Source organism: Amblyraja radiata, chromosome 18 (genome assembly GCF_010909765.2).
Source record: "Amblyraja radiata isolate CabotCenter1 chromosome 18, sAmbRad1.1.pri, whole genome shotgun sequence".
NCBI classification, from domain to species: Eukaryota; Metazoa; Chordata; class Chondrichthyes; order Rajiformes; family Rajidae; genus Amblyraja; species Amblyraja radiata.
Window position 1 is genome coordinate 3,125,233 of NC_045973.1, and position 24,765 is coordinate 3,149,997.

A 24,765-nucleotide genomic window follows, 5' to 3' on the forward strand; every position below is an offset into this window, starting at 1 on the left:
CCGAGTTTGATCCTGACCACAGGCGCTGTCTGTATGGAGTTTGTTCGTTCTCCAAGTGATCAGTGTGGGTTTTCTCCAAAGACGTACTTTGGCTTGTGTAAATGTAAAATTGTCCCTCGTGTGTGTAGGGTCGTGTTAATGTGCGGGGATCGCTGGTCGGTGCGGACCAGGTAGGCCGAAGGGACTGTTTCCGCGCTGTTTCTCTAAACTCGGCTAAACTAAGGGGCAGTGTGTTTAAAGTGAGTGAAGGGAGCAAGTAATAGGATATTGAGAGACTCCAGAATAAACATGGGGGAAAGATACTACTTCGACAGAATTTCAGCCTTCTAATAATTGGATTAATTGTGGGAAATCAAAAACCAGATCGCGGGACATATACATCAACTAGGAGGTCCTCTGTTGCAGTTAGACCAGAAACCAGATCGGAGAAACCACAGAACTAGATCCACAAGAATTACACCCGTTAGAGTCCTGACCTCACTTTTACCAGTCAAGCACAAAGATACTAGAGGAGTTCTTTTGTCAGGCACATGAGAGAAGAAACCACGTCTGGCAAAGAGTTGGCGGTTTCCAAGGACAGGGAGGATATGGTTTGAGCATTTCGTGGAGAGGAAGTTTGATTGTGGTATTTGAAAGAATCATGATATTGTTTCCGAAACAGCAGTTATTTTTAACAACAGGAACATGAGACCAGAAGGTGAAGTTGGTGAAAGCTAGTTCCCTTTTGAACAAAACGGTGAAGTTGGATAACCTGGTTAGTAAGAAGAGTCTGCATTGCTGTATTGTTCCATAACTGTAAGAAATTCCAAAGAACAAAACTTGTGTCTCTTGAACAGGGAAAAAAGTCATGAAAGGAAACTGCAGAGGATTTGTGAAAAAAAGTGGTTTTATGGCAAATTGTCCTTTTTCTTTAGCATAACAAGGTCATTACTTCACCACATGTCATGGTTCAAATTGTTTTCTAATTAATCTCTGGGGAACAAAGTTCTTAACCACATTAGTTAATGCCCATAGGACATTTTTGTACTGTGGTGAAAGCTAGTTCATTAAATCGCAATGCAGAAAACATGTAAAGTTGTGCAATCATGCTGTTTGAGGAGATTAATTCCAGTTCACACTGACCATCGATCACCACTTTCACATGCACTCCATACACACCAGAGACAATTTACTGAGGCCAATTAACCTACAAACCCGAACCTCTCAGTGATGTGCGAGGAAACTGGCGCACCTGGAGGAAACCCACACAGTGACAGGGAGAACGTGCAAACTCCACCCAGATAGAACCCGAGGCCTGGATCCAACCCGGGTCTCTGGCACGCTGAGGCAGCAGCTCTACCTGCTGCACCACTATGTCGACCATGCCTTAAGATGTCCAGCAGGTCCATCTCCTTCTGCTTGCTGCAGTTGGAGTGCAGGAAGTCGTTGTAACCACTTGAATCTGAGCTTCCTATACTTATTAATCCAGTAAATGTTTAAAAATAGAATGTAAGATTGTTGTTCTATTTCGTGCAAATGTTGTTGCGTTTGGTATTATTCAATCAACAAAGGTAACGAAGTCCCGGAACCTTTTAAAGGGGAAGAAATCGATCCTAAATAAAGCAACAAAAATGTTGGTTTTATAACAACATAGAGAATTAGGGAATGCAGCATCTTTGAGAAAATCCTTCATCGTAGGGTCTGCCACTAAGAGCAAAAGAGGCGAAGAAAATCAGATAATGGGATTAATGCAGATTGTTATAGATGAAGGGTGGGACTGGTGATTCTGGTTTGCAGAGATCATGGAGGTTTGCGTGTTGGAACAGGCAAGAGGAAATCTGAAAAATGCAGGATTTATGCATTTTGGGTTTTTATATTCATAAGAGTGAGGGGAAAAAGCGATGTGTATGGAATTGAGTAATTATGATGAGTAGAATGGCGATTGGGAATAATTATATTGTCGAGTTTCTTGTACTGTACTTATAAGTAATAATCTTATAACTAATAAGACTGTACTTATTTGAAGACAATTTAGCATCATTGATGACCATGCCATCTCGAGTCGAGATATTTTTAAGAAATAAGTTGGCCGCTGCCAACACTTTGATGCATTAAAGCAAAATGTTACCTGTTGTAGATTGTGCAATAATCTTCAAGGTCAAAGGTGCTCCATTAAAGCAGAGAAGTGCTGCTCTCTTTCAGATGAGCAGATTTTCTGTTACTCGTGACTAATATTGTTCAAGACCGCTCACTTCAGAAATTTATTATTCACCGACTGATGTGGATGTTTGGCTGAATTGTGATTGTGACCGATGACGAGAGCGGGTCTAAACGTTGATGCGCTGTGCGTTTTCAGATGAACTGCGGCGCGCCCACACAGAAACGGGCGATTCTGAGCACGAGATACAACAACTGCAACAGGAGCTGAAGGGAGCGCAGGACCTGGCCAGAATCAACAAGCAGAAATGCCTTGAAGTACAAGGTGAACCACACGGGGTGTTATTTACTGATGATAAATGGTTGTGTTGGAAACGAGCAGAGTGATTCACAGGCAGTACAAATGAGTGACAAATGATTCAGTTTAGCCAGTGTTCACTCAATTCAAAGACCACTGCCTTTTCTGTGTTTCAATTAAAATGATGCAAACATATATTTTTGGGGATTTGGCCACTGCTAAAATCTGCTGTTCCCTTGCTATGAATCGTTTTGTTCTAATTCAAGGCATAGACAAGGTGAATAGCTGCGACCTTTTTTTCATTAGGTTGGGGGGGGGGGGGGTCTAAAACTGGAATGTACAGGTGTAAGTTGAGAGGGGAAAGATTTAAAAGGGACTCGAGGGGCAATTTTTTCACATGGGGGGGGGGGGTAGTGCGAATGTGGAACTAGCGGCCAGAGGACATGGTAGAGGCGGGTGCAATGATGACATTTAAAGTACATTGGGATAGGTTCATGGATTGTGAAGGTTTGGAGGGACATGGGCCAGTGGGACTGGCTCGGTTTGGCAACTTGATCAGCATGGGCTAATTGGGCCGAAGTGCCTGTTTCCGTGCCGTCTTTACCTCTTTGACTCTTGAGTATATTTAGATCTAGAGGCTTCATTTGTTCCAATGGATCATTGTTTTAAATATTTTGCTAATTCGTTAAGTAATCTGATTTCTTTATCCTGCTTTTCACTGACTTCCTGCACGTTCTGAATGATTTGTGAGGAACTGAATGAGGAAAGAGAGAAATCAAAAATCTGGCGTAAAGCTAAATGACAAGCAGTTTGTTTTATTTCAGCGGTTAACTAATTAAAGTAGTAAACTATCGAAAAATATACCAAAACCGCTTCATTATACAATACAAAGCCAAACTCTTCATGCCTGAAGGAAAAATAGTTTTCTGCCAGTAGTGTCATTTATCACATGCCAAAGCTTGGTTTATTTAGTTGGAACGTTCAAATATGCAGTTTTACTGCAATAAATGAATGTTGGTTCTAGACAAGCTGAGATATTCCCTTTATACTCCACATCCTCCCACTTCCCCGCAAGGAAAACATGTTTTTTAAAATCTAATTACCCAAACTACTTATTTATTTATTTATCATCTAATAACAGACAAGCCTGCAGCATGGAATGATGTCAACAATCCTGATTGGGCACCCACTGTGAGCAGGATAGACAATGTGCACAAGAACGCCATGCACGTGCAACAAGAAGAGAATATTAAAGCAGATTTGGTCGCAGCGCAAGCATCTATAGCTCGGCAAGTTGATGGCGTTCTTGTGCACATTGTCTATCCTGCTCACAGTGGGTGCCCAATCAGGATTGTTGACATCATTCCATGCTGCAGGCTTGTCTGTTATTAGATGATAAATAAATAAATAATAAGTAGTTTGGGTGATTGTGCAGGCTTTAAACAAGAAACATTGAGAAATATATTTTGGCAAATAATAAAATGTCCTGCTTTTGTCCAACTAACAGCTGACAGCTTGCATCTCAGTAAAATTTATTTCAAAACGCATTGATAGTTTACGATTATTTAAATGGTAAATGGAGCTTCAGAAGCATTTTCATTTTGCCATTTGAATGAGCTGCGACCAAAGCTGCTGTGGAGACAGATTCGATCTACTCCGACTGGTACAGTAAATGACAGCTCAAAAACGGGTTGTTTTCGATGTTTTTAACGGGTGTGAAAGTGCGTGTTTTCCCATTCACTAACATGTACCGGAAGTGACGCTTGTCCCCCAGTTAAAATTTTCGGTCACGTGGGTGCGGATCTACGCTCCAGTGACCTTTCGTGAAATCACCCTATATATAGCGTAACAGAATGGAATTGAAATAAATTGGGTCTTCCAGTAGACAACATGATCTATGGGGTAAAAGGAGATCAAAATGACACTTTGATCCTTAAAATCTCTAATGTGCTAGTAATTAACTTCTTGGATTCTTTCTTGGTGAGAATTGCCATGTTATAATTAACAATTAAAATTTGTAATTGCCCATAGAATCGTCAGATAAAGTATAAAATAATATCCTGTTCCAAAATGCATCAACTGAATCCATTTATGTAGTTTATTTTTCATTGCGTTCCATCTCGCTATTGTAGTATCACCTACTTTTAATTTTAGTTCTCCAATGTATTTAAAAATACCTCGCATGCAGCTTTCTTTCCAAATTGACAATAATCCTGGTCAGTTCTATCAATTACATTCTTGGATTGTGTTTGCTGCAGGTAAAAAACATTCTGACTGGATGCAATGTATCAAAAAGTGCACTTTGAAACTGTGAAGTTTGTCAAATACATTATCTTTGTTTCTTTGCAGCACTTCTTGAAGATGAAAGAAAGGTGAATAAACAGCAAGCAGAAGAATCAGCCAGGCAAATCCAGGTGTTGCAAGGTACAAGCTGTTTATGTGGTGCATGTTGGGTTTACAGACCCAGATTTGTGTTGCCTTCCCTTCAATATGGGTCAAATCCATCAGATCACTTCAAGTAATATGTCCTGCTTTTATGTGTAAGACTGTGGTTTGTTAATATTATCATACTTAAAACACCATGTAGAAGCAAGATTAAATTGTATTGCGTTAGGGGTTATGTGTCAGGGGTTGTCTGGGGAAGGCAGGAGAATGGGGTGAGGAGGGAGAGATAGATCAGCTATGATTGAGTGGTGGAGTAGACTTGGTGGTCCGAATGGCCTAATTGTGCTCCTTATGACCTTGTGATTAGCTTGGTTGTAAATTAAATTATTGAAGTCTTGTTTGAAAGCTGTTATAATATTCTTGGTAGCAGTAAGGACGTCAAAGATTAGGGGGAGAAGGCAGGAGAATGGGGTTGAGAGGGAGGATTAGATCAGCCATGATCGAATGGCGGAGCAGACTAGATGGGCCAAATGGCATAATTTTTGCTCCTATGTCTTATGATGTTATGAACCTTTAAAATAGGCCCAAAGCCTTTAGTTAGTTTGAATAGGCCCAACACTGTATTTGGAGTATTGTGTGGGGTTTGTGCCCAATTACAGGAAAGATGTGGAAGCTTTGGAGGTTTCGCAAGTTCACCAGTTATAGGAGTAGAATTAGGCCATTCGGCCCATCGAATCTACTCCGCCATTCAATCATGGCTGATCTCTGCTCCTAATCCCATTTTCCTGCCTTCTCCCCGTAACCCTTGACACCTGTTCCAATCAAGAATTTGTCTATCTCTGCCTTAAAAATATCACTGACTTGGCCTCCACAGCCCTCTGTGGCAATGAGTTCCACAGCCGAACTACCTTCTGACTAAAGAAGTTCCTCCTCACCTCTTTTCTAATTCTGAGAAGAATAATTCTGAGGTTTACCAGAATACTGGAGTGTTTCAGCTACAGGGAGAGGTTGGCTAGACTTGGATTGTTTTCTTGGAGCATCGGAAGTTGAGGAGAGACTTGAGAGAAGTAGATTAAAATTGTGTGAGGCGTAGACAGGGTAGACAATCAGAACCTTTACCCCAGGGTAGAAATATCCACCACTAGAGGGCGCAGCTATATGGTGAGAGGGGGAAAATATAGCTGAGATGTGCGGGGTATTTTGTTTACAGAGAGGTGGGGTGGGGGGGGAGTGGGGTGGAGGGGCTGGAAGGCACTGCTAGGGATAGCGGTGGAGACAGATTCGATAGTAACGTTTAAAAAAACCTTTAGATAGGCTCGTGGATTTGCAGGGAATGGAGGGATATGGATCACTTGCAGGCGGGTAGTTCAGTTCAGCTAGCCAGCACGTTAGGCACAAACATTGTGGGCTGTACTATTCCATCTTCTGTGTATAACAAGTACTGTACATTTTTCTGTGTGGGAAGGAACTGGAGATGCTGGTTTAAACCAAAGATAGACACAAAAAGCTGGAGTAACTCAGCGGGACAGGCAGCATCTCTGGAGAGAAGGAATGGGTGACGTTTCTGAAGAAGGGTCTCGACCCAAAACGTCACCCATTCCTTCTCTCCAGAGATGCTGCCTGTCCCGCTGAGCTACTCCAGCTTTCTGTACATTTTAAAAATATTTCAAATTACTTGTGTTTGACTGATGATCAGCCGTGATCACATTGAATGGCGGTGCTGGCTCGAAGGGCCAAATGGCCCACTCCTGCACCTATTGTCTTTAAACCCATGAGTTAAAAACCATGGCTCGAAGGGCCAAATCCATGGCGATATTTTATTACTCGCTGGCATTTTTTAACATGTTGAAAAATACGCCGCAACCTAGCTGAGGCCTCGAGTACGCGGGGACTACTTTCGACACCTATTGTCTATTGTTTATTGACTGCCATGCCTTCTGCAACAACCACATCCCATCCTGCATCCAGGTCGTTAAACAGCTTGGACTTCTGCGTCGACCCCGTTACATCCACAGAGGCTCTCAGCGCAGGCGTGTTTGCTTCAACCACGGACGTTCCATTCCATCCGTCTGCTCATTACCACACTCTGCCCCCCCTCAACCGCGTCACCCCCCATCCCAGCTGACCGCACGCACTGTCAACCGGGACAACCTCAGATCTCTCCAGCCTGCCCCCATCCCTCCACCCTCTCACAATGCCAACTTTGCCCTCCTCAACACCAGGTCGCTCAACAACAAAGCCCTTGCCCTCCATGAACTAATCCTTGACAACACTCTGGACTTCCTTCTGCTCACTGAGACCTGGCAACAACCCAATGTCTTCTTCTCCCTCAATCAAACATCCCCACCTGGATTTAATTACATTTCCAAGCCCCGCCCCTCCCGCCATGGAGGTGGCCTCGCTGTTATTTTTAACCAGAATTTTCGTATCACTGAACTCACCCTCCCCCCAGTAGCATCATTTGAATTCCTCGCCTTCAAAGCCCTTTCCTCCATGACAGTCATCCTCATTTACCGGCCACCTAAACCAAACCCCTCCTTCCTATCTGACTTCACTGAACTCCTCACATTTGCCTCATCCCTCTCCTCACGTCTGCTGCTACTTGGTGACTTAAATATTCACATGGACTCCCCCACCTGCAAGCTCGCATCTGAATTCGCCTTTTTACTGGACAACTTCTCTATCTCTCAGCACGTCACCTTTCCCACCCATGACAAAGGTCACATCCTTGACCTGGTCTGCTCCACAAATCAACCAGTACTCGACCTCCATCCTTGCCTCTTCCCCCTCTCTGATCATAAGCTTATACGGTTCACCATCCCTTCTCCGACACCTCGCCCCCGCTTCCTCCGAGAAATCACCTTCCGTAATCTAAAATCCATTGATCCCCTCCATCTCTCTGACCTCCTCTCCACCACTCTCCCCCTGGACTCAACCCCCATCTCACCTGATGATCTCACAAACCATCTCAACTCCACCTTGTCTACCTCCCTCAACACTCTGGCCCCCCTCAAAACAAGAACCGTAACTTTCAACACATCCTCACCCTGGTACACACCTGCACTTCGTAAACTGAAACAGACTGGTCGCCAACTCGAACGACTTATAAAGAAATCATCTCTCACAGTTCACCTTGAAGCTTACAAACTCCACCTCACTGACTACAAAGATGCCCTCATTGCTGCAAAATCTGCCTACCTCTCCTCCATATTCACCGATCCCTGCCTAAACCACAGAACCGTCTTCTCCAGTGGGCAACCTCCTCAAGCCTCGAGCCAACACTCTCCCTACCTCTACTCCGGATCTCTGCAACTCATTCCTCCACTTTTTCGCTGATAAAATCAGCACCATCTATCAATCTTTATCCCCTGTACCCGACTCCCCAGCATCTACTCCACCACCTACCACGGCCCCTCCTTTCAACATCTCCACTGACCTCCTTACCCCTCCTCCACACTGCTTCCTCTCCCAGTTTGACCTGGTCACCCCTATTGAAATCTCCAAACTCATCAGCTCTTCCAAACCCACCACCTGCTCCCTCGACCCTCTCCCCACTCCCCTGTTGAAGTCCTGCCTCCCCGTTCTCTGCCCCTACCTCACTAATCTCTTCAACTCCTCATTGTCCCAAGGAATTGTCCCCTCCGCTTTCAAAACTGCTGCCGTTACACCAATCTTAAAGAAACCTGGTCTTGATCCCTCCTCTCTCATTAACTACCGCCCAATCTCAAACCTCCCCTTCCTTTCAAAAACCCTGGAGCGTATCGTTGCGTCGCAACTTCATTCCCACCTCCTTGCGTATAACCTACTTGAACCCCTCCAATCTGGCTTTCGCCCCCTCCATAGCACAGAAACTGCTCTCCTCAAAGTCCTCAACGACCTCCTCACCTCTGCTTTCGACACCTATTGTCTATTGACTGCCATGCCTCTTCATTTGAGTGAAATTATTATTTTTTTCCTCTGTGTGCAGCTCAGCTGTATGATTTACAGAAAGATATTGAGATGTTTCGCGAGGAGAAGGAGGTTGAGGTTGTGAAGACCCGTGAGCAGTTGGCGAACACGCAGGAGGAGATCGTGGCCCTGCATCAGACGGCGGTGGAGGCAGCGACGGGCCGGGAGACTGACATCGCCATCCTGCAGGGGGAGCTGCTCAACGTGCACACCGAGCTGGAGCGATGGCGGCAGACCGCCTCGCATTACGAGTCGCAAATCCTCAATCTCCAAAACAAGCTGCAGCTGCAGACACAACAGCAAATGGACAAGCAGAAAGGGGAAGCCATCCAACTGCAGGGTGAGGCCAATGACGCTTCATGTTTCCGTGCCCACGGCGTTTTCTAACATGCCTTGTTCGTGATCGCCCTGTCAGTAAATAAACGCAATCAGCAGAAGTGTGGTATTGGGATCCTGGAGTGTTTAATGCCATCAGTTACTCTCTAGGGGCGGCACGGTGGCGCAGAGGTAAAGTTGCTGCCTGACAGCGCCAGAGACCAGGGTTCCATGCTGACTATGAGTGCTGTCTGTACGTTCTCCCCGTGACCGCATGGGTTTTCCCCGGGTGCTCCGGTTTCCTCCCACATTCCAAAGACGTACAGGTTTGTAGGTTAATTGGCTCCGGTAAAGATTGTAAATTGTCCCCAGTGTGTAGGATCGTGCTAGTGTAAGAGGATTCGCTGGATGGCGTGGACTTGGTGGGCCGAAGGGCCAGTTTCTGCGCTCTGTCTCCAGACTAAACTAAACTGAACTGACTGATCTTGCATCTCAATCAAACTGAAGAAGAGTCCCGTCCAAAACATCACATATCCAAGTTCTCCAGCAATGTTGCCTGCCCCGCTGAGTTACTCCAGCACTCTGTGAAACATCACATATCCATGTTCTCCAGCAATGCTGCCTGCCCCGCTGAGTTACTCCAGCACATTATATTTTTTATAAACTTTATCTTACTGATCCCCTTTATCACTGTCAATTTTGAACATACTCGGAGACTGAGCAAAGCCCCTTGTAGAAGGGGAATGAATTTTAACCTTCAACCTGTGCCCTCTAGTTCTTCATTGCCCCTATTCTGGGAAAAGCACTCTTGTGCATTCACCCCAGCTATGCCCCTGGCCATCTTCAGACAGGGTCGGAGTTAGGGTCGCCAACTTTCCCACTCCCAATTAAGGGACAAAAGGTCAAAATAAGGGACAAATTCCCGACGGCAATTTATTGACCGACTTGGCTGTGGCTGGGTGAATGATGAGTTGGCCCGGGTGCTGGACTGCACACAAAGTCCAGCCAGCGGGCCAGCTGAGGAGTTTTGGCCCGGACCGCGCGACGTCGCGCGCAAAGTCTGGCGCCCCGTCCAACTCATGAACCGATGATCGGCCATGAGAAGGAGGGGTGGTGGTGGTGTCGGCGGTAAGCGAAGGTCCGAAGGTCGGACACCTGGCTGGGCTGCCGACCGACAGGGCCACGGGCGAGACGCTGCTGCTGCTGCTGCTGCACTCCATGGGCTGCACTACATCGGGCCGGGTGAGGCGGGGCCGTACGCGGCACTCCGACCCGACAGTCCCCTCGACCCGAGTAGTAGCAGTCAAATACGGGACAAGGGTGGTCCCGTACGGGACAAACCAGTTTAGCCCAATATACGGGATGTCCCGGCTAATACGGGACAGTTGGCATCTCTAGCCGCGAGGTACTTTACACCCAACTGAGAGGATTTGTGAGATTATTCAGTCATGCCTCATTCACAATGAGCTTCTCCAATAAGTTTATTTGCAATGAAACACAGTTTTATATTAATAGTACTTCAGTATTGAATTGAATTGAATACCTTTATTGTCATTCAGACCTTACGGTCTGAACGAAATTTCGTGCCTGCAGTCATACATACAATCATACAATAATAAACAACAATAAACACAAATTAACATCCACCACAGTGTATCTTCCAAGCACCTCCTCACTGTGGTGGAGGCAAAAATCTTAGGGTTACTGTCTCTTCCCTCCTCTTCTCCCTCTGCGCTGAGGCGATTCCCCACCGGGCGATGGCACAAACAGTCCCGCGGCTCACCGAACCCCGCAAACGGGCCGGTTCAAACACCGCGGCCCGGGGGTGGTCGAAGCTGCCGCCCTCCAGTCCAGCGGACGCAGCCGCTGGCCCGCGGCTGAACCCCAGACTCAGGTCACCGCTGCCAAAACACCGTCCCAGCCCCCGGAGCACCGTTCCAGCCCCGAGCCGGATCGCCCTCACGTGAGTACCGTTCTCCCTTGGGCTGGGCCACTCCGACGGGAGCGCCGTTCTCCCTTGGGCTGGGCCACTCCGACGGGCCACAGCCCCTCACGGGAGAGTCTCTCAGCCCCTCGCCAGGCCGCTCTCACGAGAGCGCAGTTCCAGCCCCGGGCTGGGCCACCCTCACGGGAGCGAGCCCAGGGCGAGTCCTGTCAGCTGCCTCCAGAGTCCCGAGGTCGCCGGCTCCGCCATTAGGCCTCAGCGTAGACGGAGGCAGAGAAGGGGGATACGACAAAAAGGTCGTATTCCCCCGAAGGGAGAGACAGCAAGCCCCGTTTCACCCCCCCCCCCCCACATAAACACAACCTAAAAACCAAAAACGTAACTAGACAAAACGAAAAAAAACAACACGGCATTGTATGTACAAGGAGCTGTGATTACAGCTCGAAGATTAGTTCCCTCTCACCCCAAGAGGGGCTTGAAGAAACTAAAAATCCAGATTATCAAAGTAATTTCACTGAGAAAAGAAAATGAGACCTCCCCCCCCCCCCCCCGAATTCCAAACCATTGCATTTTTTGTCCTTGTTTAGTCAGCGGTATTAACTTTTGCACAATGTTATGACATCCTCCCTGGTGGCAGCTTATGTCAGAAATGACACCATCTGCTTTTCACTCTCTGAATGCCAGCAGTTCCAAGAAGACTGACTATCACTTTTGATGACATCCAACAGAAATGTGGAAGTGTACAACATATCTGGTGGAAGTGGTTTCAGAGCCTCAGCCCTCAGTGAAAGTGGCTAATAAATTGCAAAAAGTAAAACAAACCGAATTCCCGTCAATTTTAATTACAAATTACCCAGAAGAAATTCTTCAGCCTAGAAACTTTGCATAAATAACATTCCTATTTTTATTATTGTTTTTGTTTGAGATAAATCATAGATCTATAGATTTTACTTTTTGCATTTTATTAGCTATATATATTTCAACTGAAACTGTAGATGAAGGTTTCTGGAGAACATGGATAGGCCTTGCCCGAAACGTCACCTATAAATGTTCTCCAGAGATGCTGCCTGAGCCGCTGAGTTACTCCAGCACTCTGTGTCTATCCTTTTAAAAGACAGTGTGAACATTGAAGGCCCCTCCTCGGTCATGACTGACCATGGGTGATGCATCCTAGTTTTCAGGTGATGTGTGGTCGGATGCAAGCCTGGGCGATCGATGTCATATGGAGGACAGGCTGTTGCCCATGCAACACGTCCCCCCTCTCCACGTCGCTGTTCCTGAAAACGCACACCTCCAGTTTCAGGGACAGTTTCTTCCCGGCTGTTATCAGGCAACTGAACCATTCTATCGCCATTAGAGAGCAGTCCTGAGCTACTGTCCACCCCATTGGAGACCCTCGGACTATCTTTAATCAGTCTTTATTCAATATTATCTTGCGCTAAACATTATTCCCTTTATCCTGTAAATGTACACTGCAAGCAGCTCAATTGCAATCATGTATAATCTTTCCCCTGACTGGATAGCACGCAGCAAAAAGCTTTTCACCATACCTCGGTACGCGTGACAGTAAACTACACTAGCTCCCACTTACCATCTGAAGCAGTTATGTAGCTGGATCACAGCATTGAGGTCAGGCCTAGCTGCCCCCTTACTATTAAAGTGTCCCCTGGGAAGTCCCGCTGGAGCAGGGCAGCCAACTACTAGATGTTCTTTATAGTCCTCCATATATTACGCCACTTTAAGAAATGAGGGAGGAAATGTTAAGCACTCCCTGGTGACTGCTCAGTAATGTCGGCACATGCCTGAAGACTTACCCATTCATTCTCTCTTTCAGTGTCAGGATTCTTACAAGGTTGGAGATAACATGTTTAAAATGAAAAACAAATGGTGAAGTCATTCTTGTGTTCTAGAGTTCCCTCACAATTCCCAAACAATCATTTAACCCCAAAAATAAATCTCTTTACCAAATCACGCCTGCAGTGAATTGCCCATTAAGGCTAAGTTTTATTATTTTACCATTTAATTTCTCCTGTAAAATTGGCCGATTGTAAAGTTCACTGGGTCAGCCATTGGTCACGTGGAATTCTGCAAACATTACAGAATGGGGTGGGTTCTGTATAATAGCCACAATCTGAATCATGATGCACATAGAAATGAGTGAGAAAGTTTAAATAGTCAAAACACTTGCCAAGATTCTTGTTCAGTGAGGAATGTTTGTTCACTTGGCTTGTTCTGAAGTTGACTAGATTTTTAAAGATCTAATGAAATAAGGTATCTAATTGTATCTGAAGAAGGGTCCCAAGCCGTAATGTCACCTAATCCATGTTCTCCAGAACTGCTGCCTGACCTGCTGAGTTACTCCAGCAGTATCGTGCCCTATCGTGTAAACCAGCATCTACACTTCCTATTATCTTATCTATTTTATAAAGTCAACTTTAACCCAATGGAAGAATTCATTCTTCCTTGCAGCAGCTTAAATGAAATTCCTCGTATGTTGGGAAACATACTTGGCTAATAAAGTATGATTAGGATTAATAGACCGGTAAAACACGCAGATAAAAAATATGTTCAGAGATAAAGACAAGTTTTGGACTGGCTCGCGATGTTTTCTCTCCAGCACATGCTTTGTGTGGATGACAGTGAGTGTATTACATATTCTCTTCCTGTAACAATGTCCCACAGGGCCACAACAGTTCTGCTGCCCTTGTTTTCTTTTCAATGTGTCCACCAAAAAAAGCATGATGTCACTGCGAACCAGTCAAAATCAACGTTTGGTGCAGGAGAGAACGTTATGTTCAAGTGAAAGAATGTCACCACTGCATTTATGTCTGGCAAAACATTTAGTCTAAAGTCTAACCTTGTTTTATACATGGTAGTAAATATATTCATGTTGTTCACCTTACTGGTGCAGGTGCAGGAATCACAGTAAAGAGAAGGAACATTCCCTTAGACAATTAAGCCTGAATATATTTTTATTTTAAACATTTACTTTCATTCATTTTCGGGTTGCAGACAAAAGAATTGTAACTTGTAGGTTTGTGGAGTAACTCCGATACTATCTGACTTTATTAACAAGTTACAATACTCAATATTGAACAGCAGTCCAGCTACTTCCAGCAATGAGTCAAGTACTGATGGAGGACCTCACTTATTCCACAGCATTAAATGATCTTCTGGTTCATTATTGTCACATGTACAGAGGTACAGTGAAAGGTTTGTTTTGCATGCTATCAGATCAGACAATACCGTACTTGATTACAATCAAGCCCATCTCAAGTCCAACAGGTAGAGCAAAGGGGAAGATACAGAATGTGGGATATAGTTCTCAGCATCAGCTCCGGAGACAAAGTCCAATGTCCGCAATGGGGTAGAGGTGAATCGGACAGTAACCTAGCTTATGGTAGAACCATTCAGAACAGGGGAAGGTGTTCCTGAACCTTAAGCTATATTTTGTTACTCAGCATGCCAAGCATTGAAGTTCTTGCATTGTTAGCATCATAACAAAAGCTGAATTACTGGAAACATGGACCTTGGATAAGCATAGACACAAAATGCTGGAGTAATTCAGCGGGACATGCATCATCTCTGGAGAGAAGGAATGGGTATCATTATCTCTGCTCGCTTTGTTGTTACCTTCTCCCAATTAACAGTGATCTATTCCACATTTTCCTTGACCTCATTTCCCTTGGTCCTGTTTCCACACCCTACACTTCCTTATCTACACACTTACTTATCCATGTACCACCCACTCCAGACATCGGTCTGAAGAAGTGTCTCAACCCGAAAAGTCACCCATTCCTTCTCTTCAGAGATGCTGCCTGTCCCGCTGTGTTACTCCACTATTTTAGACAATAGACAAAAGACAATAGGTGCAGGAGTAGGCCATTTGGCCCTTCGAGCCCATTCAATGTGATCATGGCTGATCATCCCCAATCAGTACCCCGTTCCTGCATTCTCCCCATATTCCCTGACTCCGCTATCTTTAAGAGCCCTATCTAGAAAGCATCCAGAGAACCTGCCTCCACTGCCCTCTGAGGCAGAGAATTCCACAGACTCACAACTCTCTGTGAATAAAAGTGTTTCCTCGTCTCCGTTCTAAATGGCCTACTCCTTATTATCAAACTGTGGCCCCTGGTTCTGGACTCCCCCAACATCGGGAACATGTTTCCTGCCTCTAGTGTGTCCAAGCCCTTAATAATCTTATATGTTTCAATGAGATGCCCTCTCATCCTTCTAAACTCCAGAGTGTACAAGCCCAGCTGCTCCATTCTCTCAGCATATGACAGTCCCGCCATCCCGGGAATTAACCTTGTAAACCTACGCTGCAATTGGGACTGCATTTTGTGTCTACCTTCCATTTAAACTAGCATCTGTAGTTCTTTGGTTATGCATATTTAACATGTTTCAACATTGAAAATTCTCACCCATATAATGAAGAAACCATTGAACCTGGAGACAGCAGCGTTCTCAATTGTTGTATTGTAATTGAGTTTTGAGGCGCTGTCATTCTGTTACAATCTTTTTCGATGTTGTTCCTGATAGGTAAACTGGAGGACCTGCAGAAGCAGAGCAACTTTCTGCAGTATGATTGTGATTCACTCAGACAAGAGAAGGATTATCTGACCGAAAAGCTGCAGCAATATGAGGATGAACTCCAAAGGCAAGTCCCAACAGTGCTTCTTTGTGATGGTTGACAATAATGTGTGCATTTGTTCTGATATCCCCATTCTGATTCAATCTGATGAAGAATTTCCTAATTAAGCAAAACAGTGTTGGAAGAACTCAGCGGGTCGGGCAGCATCTGTGGAGAAAATGGACTGACGCCGTTTCAGATTGGTACCCTTCTTCAGGCCAATATGCAGAAGAGTCCCAAACAGGGGCCACAGTTTAAGAATAAGGGGTACGCTATTTAGAACGGAGATGAGGAAACACTTTTTCTCACAGAGAGTTGTGAGTCTGTGGAATTTTCTGCCTCAGAAGGCAGTGGAGGCCAATTCTCTGGATGCTTTCAAGAGAGTTAGATAGAGCTCTTAAGGATAGCGGAGTCGGGATATGGTGAGAAGGCAGGAACGGGGTAATGGATTATGGATGATCAGCCATGATCACAGTGACTGGCGGTGCTGCTTCAAAGGGCCGAATGGCCTACTCCTGCATCTATTGTCTATTGTCTAAAATGCGCTTCCATTCCCTCCACTGATGCTGCCTGATCCACTGAGTTCCTCCAACACTTTGTGCTTTGGTCAAGATTCTAGCATCTGCAGTTCCTTGTGTCTGCAATTTCTTAATTAATTTGTTAGGTTTAGTTTATTACTCATTAATCGCTCACCCAAAATTGGGCCGTTCATGAGACATAAAGGAAATAAATTTAACAACTCAATTTAGAACCCTTAAAAAACGTAACTATGGATCACTGTTTAATTGTTTAAAAATGGGTTTTGGATTACTACTTGCATTTCTGATGGTGAAATAATGTTGAGTACCTCTTTGCTGCACATGGACAGTTTCCTGGACCCAACCAAGCTGTCTGGTGCAGTTACAATACAATACAATACAATACAATACAATACAATACAATACAAATTTATTGTCATTTGAGCCTCAGTGAGACTCAAACAAAATTTCATTTACACAGCCATACAAACAAAGACAATGTCCTACAGACATACACACAATTAAATTCACACAAACATCCATCACAGTGAACCCAGTTGAGGTGGCTCCCAACAGCATGAAAAGCATTGAGAAGTTCCTTCCCTTCATATTTGAGAAAGAACTGCAGATGCTGGAAAAATCGAAGGTAGACAAAAATGCTGGAGAAACTCAGCGGGTGAGGCAGCATCTATGGAGCGAAGGAATAGGTGACGTTTCGGGTCGAGACCCAAAGGGTCTCGTCCCGAAACGTCACCTATTCCTTCAGTCTGAAGAAGGCTCTCGATTCGAAACGTCACCTATTCCTTCAGTCTGAAGAAGGGTCTCGACTCGAAACGTCACCTATTCCTTCAGTCTGAAGAAGGGTCTCGACCCGAAACGTCGCCTATTCCTTCGCTCCATAGATGCTGCCTCACCCTGCTGAGTTTCTCCAGCATTTTTGTCCACCACCCCTTCATATAATCTGCTGCAAGCTATAAAGTGGGAGTGTAACAAAATTCCTCTTTGGCAAAAATAATACCCAAGGAAAGGATTTTCCTTTATTTTTCTCGTGTCTTCGATATTTTCTGTGTCTTGTGAACATGAAATGTATCTACAGTATAGACCAGCGATCTAAAACTGACTGAATTTATCATAAAATATTGTTTGCTGCCATTTATTCCTGCAATTTGTCCAGCAAACAGGAGGCAAAATTAACAATCATCAGTCTGTTGAAAGTAAGCGACAAGCTAAATATTGTCCTCTTAAAAATTGAGATTGGGGAATAAGTAATGGGAAAAGGCAATAAAGAAAGTATTTTGTCATCTGTCTTCACAAAAGCAAGGAGAATAATCATATCAATAATAACAGGACATTGCAGACAAATGAGAGGGAAGAACTAAGAGGGTAATCTAACCAAAAGGCCAAAGGCTAAGTCACTGTTCCTTTTCTTCAAGAATCATCTTTATGCTTAAAGTAAACTTGCCCCTTGTAATGGAGGATTGCTAAAACGCGTGGCGAGGGAACAGAAGCGAAGAATTAGTTTGAATTGTTAGTTGTGTATTATTCATGCCCACTATATTCTGTTGTGCTGAAGCAAAGCAAGAATTCCATTGTCCTATCTGGGAACACATGACAATAAACTCTCTTGAATCTTGAAGCTTGATAGCATTGACTACTTCTGTGCTGCCAACTTAAGTGATTCCATGCATGTAGAAAGTTCTGAAAATGTGTGTAATAATTCAACTGGTGTTAATCTTTGTTGTAAATGGGTTCCACCTAAATGCAAAATAACCACCCGTTACAGTGCCCAGCAGCAGAGTATCAAGTTGTCCAATGATGTCAGTGGGTTGGAAGTTTCCCGCAAAGAGCTGGAACAGCAGGTTGGAGTTTTGAAGGAACAACGCGTGCAGGAGACAAACGGACTGAGAGCGCAGCTTACACACGCTGAGAATGAGACCGAGAAATATCAGAAACAGGTAACTTCACCCATTACGAGTAGTATTATTGTCAAGGCGACGCGCTGGGGGAACCGTGGCCTCACTGCGCCAGAAATCTGGATATGATGTGGACTTCAGGGCATTTAGTTGTGTTACACATAGGGCACTGAACACAAGGTGACACAGTTGGGCAGCTGGTTGAGCCATTGACTGCCTTAAAGCACAGAGAGCCGGGCTCGATCCTGGCCTCGGGTGCTGTCCATGCGGAGCTCACCCCTTCTCACTGTGACCTTGTGGGCTTCCTCCCACACCCCAACGATGTGTGGGTTTGTTGGTCAAATGTCCTCCAGAATTTCCAGTCGTGTTTGGAGAGTGGATAAGAAAGTAGGATCACATAGACCTAGTGTGAACTGGTGATCGATGACCTATTTCCATGCTGTATCTGCGGCATGGTGGCGCAGCGGTAGAGTTGCTGCCTTACAGCGCTTGCGGCACCAAAGGCCCGGGTTCGATCCCGACTACGGGTGCTGTCTGTACGGAGTTGGTATGTTCTCCCCGTGACCTGCGTGGGTTTTCTCCAAGATCTTCTGTTTCCTCCCACACTGCAAAGACGTGCAGGTTAGTAGGTTAATTGGCTTGGTAAAATTGTCCCTAATGTGTGTAGGAAAGTGTTAGTGTGTGGTGATCGCTGGTCGGCGCGGACTCGGTGGGGCAAAGGGCCTGTTTCCGCGCTGTATCTCTAAACTAAAATCTTTCAATCAATCAAGTGCATGTAGGAGCTGATGCATCAGTGGTCACATTCTGTTGCTGCACAATGGGGAGAATGCCACAGAGAAAGCTTGGGTGGAGGGAGGAAACGGAACCACATTTAACTAACAGCATCGTTGGAGAGTGCCCACAACTGTGATTCTTCTTCTTATGATGATGATAATGTGAAGTTAGCAAAGCATTTGTTCACTCAGAATTATTGATTCAAGTCATGGCACAGTTTAAAACCAGTGCTTGTGATTGTACGTATAATAGTATATGTGAAGTTCTACCATCATTGATTTTCGTTCCAGTATGATACAGATCAGACCATGTATATGGAGGTAAAGGAAAAGCTCGATCGAACTCTGAAAGAGAATGAGTCCATCACTGAAGAACTTGAACGTTATAAAGAAAATGTAAACTTGCTGCAACAGAAGGGAAACAATAATGTAAGCCATCTCAATTATTTTTCCCTGCCCAGAGTTGGAGTGTTTTTATGCCTAGTCTCTTCAGTTTGACTTCATCTGAACTAATACGTGTTGGGGGATATTTGCTAAGTATGATAAATCAAATCGCTGTACTACTTCTAGTCACTGCTGTGGTAAATTATGGCTCGTGGTTTAATGACGATTTGGATAAGATTCTCCACTCTTTCCCTGCCAAAACCATCACATTGATGTTGGAATATAGTGTTTGTGACCCCTGGCTGGAGATTTAAATGCCTATGGCCTGGATTTAAATGCAGTTGGCCTTTTACTCAGGGGACCATGTGCCTGATTATTTTACTCTGAAACACCCTGTATCTCCATATTCGGTATTCATTTCCTAAATTAAGTGGGGAAAAAAACAAAAAAACGAAGATCGTGGGCTCTGCTCTTAGAAACAAAGAAACATAGTTTATATGTGGAGGAGTAGGCCATTAGGCCCTTCGAGCCTGCACTGCCATTCAATATGATCATGGCTGATCATCCAACTCAGTATCCTGTACCTGCGTTCTCTCCATACCCCCTGATCCCTCTAGCCACAAGGGCCACATCTAACTCCCTCTTAAATATGGCCAATGAACTGGCCTCAACTACCTTCTGTGGCAGAGAATTCCACAGATTCACCACTCTCTGTGTGAAAAAAAATGTTCTCATCTCGGCCCTAATAGACTTCCCCCTTATCCTTAAACTGTGACCCCTTGTTCTGGACTTCCCCAACACTGGGAACAATCTTCCTGCATCTAGCCTGTCCAACCCCTTAAGAATTTTGTACGTTTCTATAAGATTCCCCCCTCAATCTTCTAAATGTCTTGTGTTAAACCAAGAATCAACTTGTGTTAAATCAACTTGGGTTGGTTATGGGTGATGCACGGCAGGCCTGATCACTTGTCTGTAACACAATTTAGATGTAAAATAGGGACAGAAACACTTGCAGTTTCCAATAGGCATCTCATTCCCATTGCTCGTTCAACATTTAGCGAGTAAGTCTTCACGCACGGTCAGAAAGGAGAATTGTGTGCTCCAAAGTGTAGCCGAAATCCATCTCCCTGCAATGATGAGGAGAGGTCAGAGTCAATCCATTACATGTGTGAAGATGACTCCCGGCGGCCAATGCTCACATTTGTGCTGCTGTTCCAGTGGCGTAGTGTGTGGAAGGCCCTGCCACCGAGACTCATTTTAAATTGGGCTCCCTCCATGTAATTGTTAAATGCACTCGTTATTGTGGTGCTCTTTGTACCCCTCTTACATCCTTGACATCCCCAGTTTTCTTTTGGTTTTCTCCACAAACTTGGTGCGTAGAGTCTGAAATTATTTTGTAAAGGGTGCTTGATAATTGCTTGCCTGCGAGGGACGTTGAAGGAACAGGAGACTCCAAGGGAGCGTTTGATTCCACTGGTTTGCTGGTGTGGACAGTGGTGACGGTGCGACCTTAATGGGGAACCATCTCCTGGTGCACTAACCCAGGAGATTGCTAAATCTGCGGCAGGGCTGGGGATGCTGGGCGTTCCGTTACAGACCCTCGTATGTTACATTCAATGAAGTGCATTCCAAGAGTAGTCATAGTATTAAGTGTGTAGGAAAGAACTGCAGATGCTGGTTTAAATCGAAGATAGACACAAAATGCTGGAGCAACTCAGCGGGACAGGCAGCATCTCTGGAGAGAAGGAATGGGTGACGTTTCGGGTCGAGACCCTTCTTCAGACTGATGTCGGGAGTGGGCGATACATAGATAAGTAAATGTGTAGATAAGGAAGTGTAAGGTGTGAAAACAGCACCAAGGGAATGGAGGTCAAGGAAAATATGGAATAGATCACTGTTGGAAGAAGATAACAACAAAGCAAGCAGAGGTAAAATGTAGTCGGAGACAGTAAGATGGTCGGAGAACTGGGAAGGGGGAGCGGATGGAGAGAGCGGGAAAGCAATGGCTACATTGGAACATATTCCCGTGACTCAAAATCTGTGCAGATAACTTCCACTGGAGTGAAACTTGTACAGAGATTTATTATTCTATGTGGTAAAATAATTGTTAATTCACAGTAGTTGGTAACAAATAGTAACTAATTTGTTGATAACTATTTGGTTATTAATGGTAACTAATTGCTAATTAGTTGGTACTAATACATACAATACAATACAATTCAATTTATTGTCATTTGGACCCCGTGAGGTCCAAACGAAATGTCGTTTCTGCAGCCATACATTACAACAAATAGACCCAAGACACAACATATTTTACATAAACATCCATCACATTGCTGTGATGGAAGGCCAAAAAAACTTCTCTCTCCACTGCACTCTCCCCCCCCATGTCAGAGTCAAAGTCAAAGCCCCCGGCGGGCGATGGCGAATTGTCCCGTGGCCATTAAACCACGCCGGGTAATGCAAGTTCGCGCACCGGGTCTTGGTGTTAGAGCCCCCGGCGCGCGCTCGCAGCCCGCCGCCATTCCAAGCCGCGCGGGGCGGTGCTGTAAGGCCCCGCTCCAGGAGCTCTTCAACCCCGCAACTCGGGCGGGAGAAGTCGCCGTTGCGGAAGCCCCGAAAAGCGGTCTCCCTCCAGGGACCCGCGGGCTCCCGGTGTCACTGTCCGCCAAACCCGCAGTTGCAGCCACCGAATCTCCGGGGGTCGGGTCGCAGCAGCGTCCACCACAGCTCCACCCGCTCTGGACTCGGCCAGCTCCGCGACGGTGAGGTGAGCAGTCGGCACTGGAGCCCCCGGTTTTCCTGTTGGAGGCCGCTCCTCGTTGCAGCCCCAACGACAACGGAGACCCGACAAAGAAAAGGTCGGGTCTCCCGTGCAGGGAGAGATTTAAAAGTTTCCCCCTCCCCCCCACACCACCCCCACCCCCCCACACACATACCCCAACAAAAATAACAAAAACTACATTAAAACATAGACATAAAATAATAAAAACGCAGACGGACTGCAGAGGCCGCTGCTGGCGAGAGCCGCGCCGCCTACCGGATTGTGACTAGTTACTAATGATGGTTAGTAACTTATTAGTTAACTGGTTATTTTATGATGAATTAGTTACTGATGTTAAGTTGGTAACTAATTGGTTAATTAGTAATGAAGTAACTGTTTAGTTGCTGTTGGTTACTAACTAACTAACGGTAACTAGTTAAAGGTAGACAAAAATGTTGGAGAAACTCAGCGGGTGAGGCAGCATCTATGGAGCGAAGGAATGGGTGATGTTTCGGGCCGAGACCCTTCTTTCAACTTTCAGAAGGGTCCCTACCCGATCGTCACCCATTCCTTCACTCCATAGATGCTGCCTCACCCGCTGAGTTTCTCCAACATTTTTGTCTACCTTCAATTGTTCCAGCATCTGCAGTTCCTTCATTAAACAACGGTAACTAGTTAGTAACTTTGGCTGCCTCGAGGTTAAACGCTGTTAAATGTTTCCCATGCCTCTTGCTAATTATAATTTTGAAAAGAAATGTCAGGAAATATTGTCCATCGATCTAAAAATATATTTGAGAGAATTTGGACCTGATCCTGATGTGTGGGCAAAATGGTGAAATATGTTAGTGATACGATGTTTTGCAGCAGATGTTGGAGTCGGTGCGAGGGCCGTGTTTTCTTTCCCCTTGGCACAGTCGAGTTTCAATCCCCTGAAAGTGGCCACTGTGTTCTGCTGCTTGGCACCCGGTCGGTGACTGTGACTATCCCTTCCCTCCCTCAGCCTTCCACCATTTTGCAACCCATCCCTGCTGTAGGCGTGGCCCTAATCCTGGCTTTCCTGTACTGGTGGTCCGCTCACCTGTGGTAGATCAAGGTACGCAGCTACAATCTATGTCTGCGTGTTCCTCTCATCATTTGTGTCCTCTCTTCACAAGATGCATGAACAGTCTGAATGCAGCGTTAACTTGCTAATATGTACAATACAAGATCTTAATTTGTGTTTACTGTTTGTTCCACCTCATTATGCTTTATTGACTGACTTCTTACATGTTTAAATATAACCAGGTGTGTGTTTTGTTGCCTGTCTCCCAGTGTTTTGCTCTAACATGCCACTAATGCCTCTCTAGCATGTCTATATTTCCTGCCACGTGCTGAATAGTTGTACACTGTAGGTTATAATTGTGCAGCAGGTTGGGGTAACACTTGATTAAAGACTCCGTGATTTAATGTCCATGGTTCAATATGTTTTTTCTAATATAAGCCTTCAGGTGAGCGATATGTGTGAAATTACAGAATTTCACAGAAACATTAGCAAATTTGCAGATGACACAAAGCTGGGTGGCAGTGTAAACTGTAAGGAGGATGCTATGAGGATGCAGGGTGACTTAGACAGGTTGGGTGAATGGGCAGATGCTTGGCAGATGCAGTTTAATGCGGACAAATGTGAGGTTATCCACTTTGGTAGCAAAAACAGGAAGGCAGATTATCTAAATGGTGTCAAGTTGGGAAAAGGGGAAGTACAAGTGGTCCTTGTTCATCAGTTAATGATAGTAAGCATGCAGGTACAGCAGGCAGTGAAGAAAGCGAATGGTATGTTAGCCTTTATATCAAGAGGAATCGAATATAGGAGCAAAGAGGTCCTTCTGCAGTTGTACAGAGCCCTAGTGAGATCACACCTGGAGTATTGTGTGCAGTTTTGGTCCCCTAATTTGAGGAAGGACATTCTTGTTATTGAGGGAGTGCAGCGTAGGTTTACAAGGTTAATTCCTGGGGTGGCAGGACTGACATATGCTGAGAGAATGGAGCGGCTGGGCTTGTATACTCTGGAGTTTAGAAGGATGAGAGGGCATCTCATTGAAACATGTAAGATTATTAACGGTTTGGACACGCTAGAGGCAGGAAACATGTTCCCGATGTTGGGGGAGTCCAGAACCAGGGGCCACAGTTTAAGAATATGGGGTAAGCCATTTATAACGGAGACGAGGAAACACTTTTTCTCTCAGAGAGTGGTGAGTCTGTGGAGTTCTCTGCCTCAGAGGGCGGTGGAGGTCGGTTCCCTGGATACTTTCAAGAGAGAGCTAGATAGCGCTCTTAAAGATAGCGGAGTCAGGGGATATGAGGAGAAGGCAGGAACGGGGTACTGATTGGGAATGATCAGCCATGATCACATTGAATGGCGGTGCTGGCTCGAAGGGCCGAATGGCCTATTCCTGCACCTATTGTCTATTGTTGCCTCATTTGGGATGGCGTTGTAGTGCAGCAGTAGAGCTGCTGGTTCTCAGCGCCAGAGACCCGGGTTCGATCCTGACTACGGGTGCAGCCTGTACAGAGTTTGTACGTTCTCCCCGTGACCTGCGTGGGCTTACCCCCCCCCCCCCACACTCCAAGGACATGCAGGTTGATAGGTTAATTGGTCCTCTGTAAATTGTCCCTGGTGCACAGGGAATGGAGGGCCAATTAACCTACAAACCCGCACATCTTTGGGAGCGAACCGGAGCACCCTGATGAAAGCCACACCATCACAGGAAGAACGT

The 24,765-nt window shown here is 45.3% G+C and overlaps 1 protein-coding gene across 15 annotated transcripts in view; it reads left to right on the forward strand.

Annotated features, from left to right (window-relative positions):
- The window catches only part of LOC116983051 (sarcolemma associated protein), a 124,628-nt gene that overhangs the window by 98,155 nt on the left and 1,708 nt on the right, over window positions 1-24,765 (forward strand). For 9 of the 15 annotated variants that reach the window (XM_033036593.1, XM_033036596.1, XM_033036598.1 and 6 more), the window contains 7 exons: window positions 2,336-2,461; window positions 4,784-4,858; window positions 8,787-9,107; window positions 15,570-15,687; window positions 17,962-18,133; window positions 19,156-19,293; window positions 20,651-20,653. In XM_033036593.1, coding sequence (XP_032892484.1) covers window positions 2,336-2,461; window positions 4,784-4,858; window positions 8,787-9,107; window positions 15,570-15,687; window positions 17,962-18,133; window positions 19,156-19,293; window positions 20,651-20,653 — 953 coding nt within the window. Of the gene's footprint in view, window positions 1-2,335; window positions 2,462-4,783; window positions 4,859-8,786; window positions 9,108-15,569; window positions 15,688-17,961; window positions 18,134-19,155; window positions 19,294-20,650; window positions 20,654-23,012; window positions 23,106-24,765 lie in introns of all 15 variants that reach the window. The other 6 variants (XM_033036595.1, XM_033036599.1, XM_033036603.1 and 3 more) reach the window with 2 other exon arrangements.